At 43.0% G+C, this 1638-nt stretch overlaps 1 protein-coding gene across 1 annotated transcript; it reads right to left on the minus strand.

The window, feature by feature from the left end:
* Positions 1 to 527: 527 nt before the first annotated feature.
* On the minus strand, positions 528 to 884 carry LOC138903113 (uncharacterized). The gene has a single exon (XM_070191029.1). It carries the CDS (start codon positions 882 to 884, stop codon positions 528 to 530), a length of 357 nt encoding a protein of 118 aa, XP_070047130.1.
* Between the last annotated feature and the right edge of the window lie 754 nt (positions 885 to 1638).

Consider the following 1638-nt stretch of genomic DNA (forward strand, 5'->3'; position numbering starts at 1 on the left):
CGGGCTCAGAATCCCAAACTAACCTCGATAACACCAAAACCTACTCCATACATAATTTAAAGAACTTGAAAAATCTTCAATGTGCCAACCTTCAATATTAAGCGCTGAAACGCTCTCGGGTCATCCAAAACCCGATCTGAACATACGCCCAAGTCCAAAATCATCATACGAACTTATTAGGACCATCAAATCTTGGCTCCAAGGTCTTTTACAACAAATGTTGACAAAAGTTAAACTTACCCCTTTTAAGCCAATATTAAGGAACTAAATATTCTGATCTCAACCCGAACCCTTTCAAACCCGAACTAACCATTCCCGCAAGTCATAAAATAGTAAAAGCACATACTGGAAGTCTTATTTAAGGGAACGGGGTTCTAGAAAGCAAAACGACCGGTCGAGTCATTACATTCTCTACCTCTTAAACAAATGTTCGACCTCGAATAGGTCTAGAATCATACCTGAAGTGCCGAATAAGTGTGGATATCTTCTTTGCATGTACTCCTCGGTCTCCTAAGTTTCTTTCTCGACTAGTTGACCCCTCCATTGAACGTTACAGCAGAAATCTTCTTGGACCTCAACTGGTGAACTTGCATGTCAATAATGGCAACTTGCTCCTCCTTATAACCCATGCTCTCATCTAACTGAACCGTGATGTAGTCTAACACATGCGACTTGTCGGCATGATACTTCCAGAGCATAGACATATGGAATACTGGATGAACTCCCGATAAACTGGGAGGCAACGCAAGCTCATAAGCAACCTCCCCAACTTGTCTCAACACCTCAAATGGACCTATAAACATTGGGCTCAACTTGCCCTTCATCCTGAAACTCATGATTCCCTTCATTGGCGATACTTTCAAGAGAACCTTCTCGCCCACCATAAATGATAAATCACACGCCTTCTAATTCGCGTAACTCTTATGTCTGGACTGTGCTGTGCGAAGTCGCTCCTAAATCAACTTTACCTTTTCCAACACATCTTTCACCAAATCAGTACCATATAACTTAGCCTCACTGGGCTCAAACCATCCGATGGGTGAACGACATCGCCGGCCATATAAAGCCTCAAATAGAGCCATATCGATGCGGGACTGATAACTATTATTGTAAGAAAGCTAGGACAAAGGCATGAATCGATCCCACTGCACTCTAAAGTCAATCACACATGCTCTGAGCATATCCTTCAAGATCTGAAACATCCGCTCTGACTGCCCGTCGGTCTGCGGATGAAAGGTTATGCTGAACTCTACCCGGGTCTCCAACTCACTTTGTACTGCCCTCCAGAAATGCAAAGTAAACCGAGGGCCTCTATATGATATGTGGAAATAGGCACACCATATAACTAAACAATCTCTTGAATCTCTCTAAAGAATACGTGGTCACAACTAGAATGAATTATGCTGACTTAGTCAACCTGTCGATAATGACCCAAACTTCATCAAATGTCCTCAAGGTCTACGGCAACCCAACTACGAAGTCCATAGTAATGCACTCTCATTTCCATTCAGGTATAACCATCTGCTGGAGTAGGCCACATGGGCTCTGATGCTCAAACTTAACCTGGTAGAAATTTAGGCACCTCACTACATACTCAACTATGTCCTTCTTCATCCGCCGCCACTAATAATGCTGCCT

Source organism: Nicotiana tomentosiformis, chromosome 12 (assembly GCF_000390325.3).
Source record: "Nicotiana tomentosiformis chromosome 12, ASM39032v3, whole genome shotgun sequence".
Lineage (NCBI taxonomy): Eukaryota > Viridiplantae > Streptophyta > Magnoliopsida > Solanales > Solanaceae > Nicotiana > Nicotiana tomentosiformis.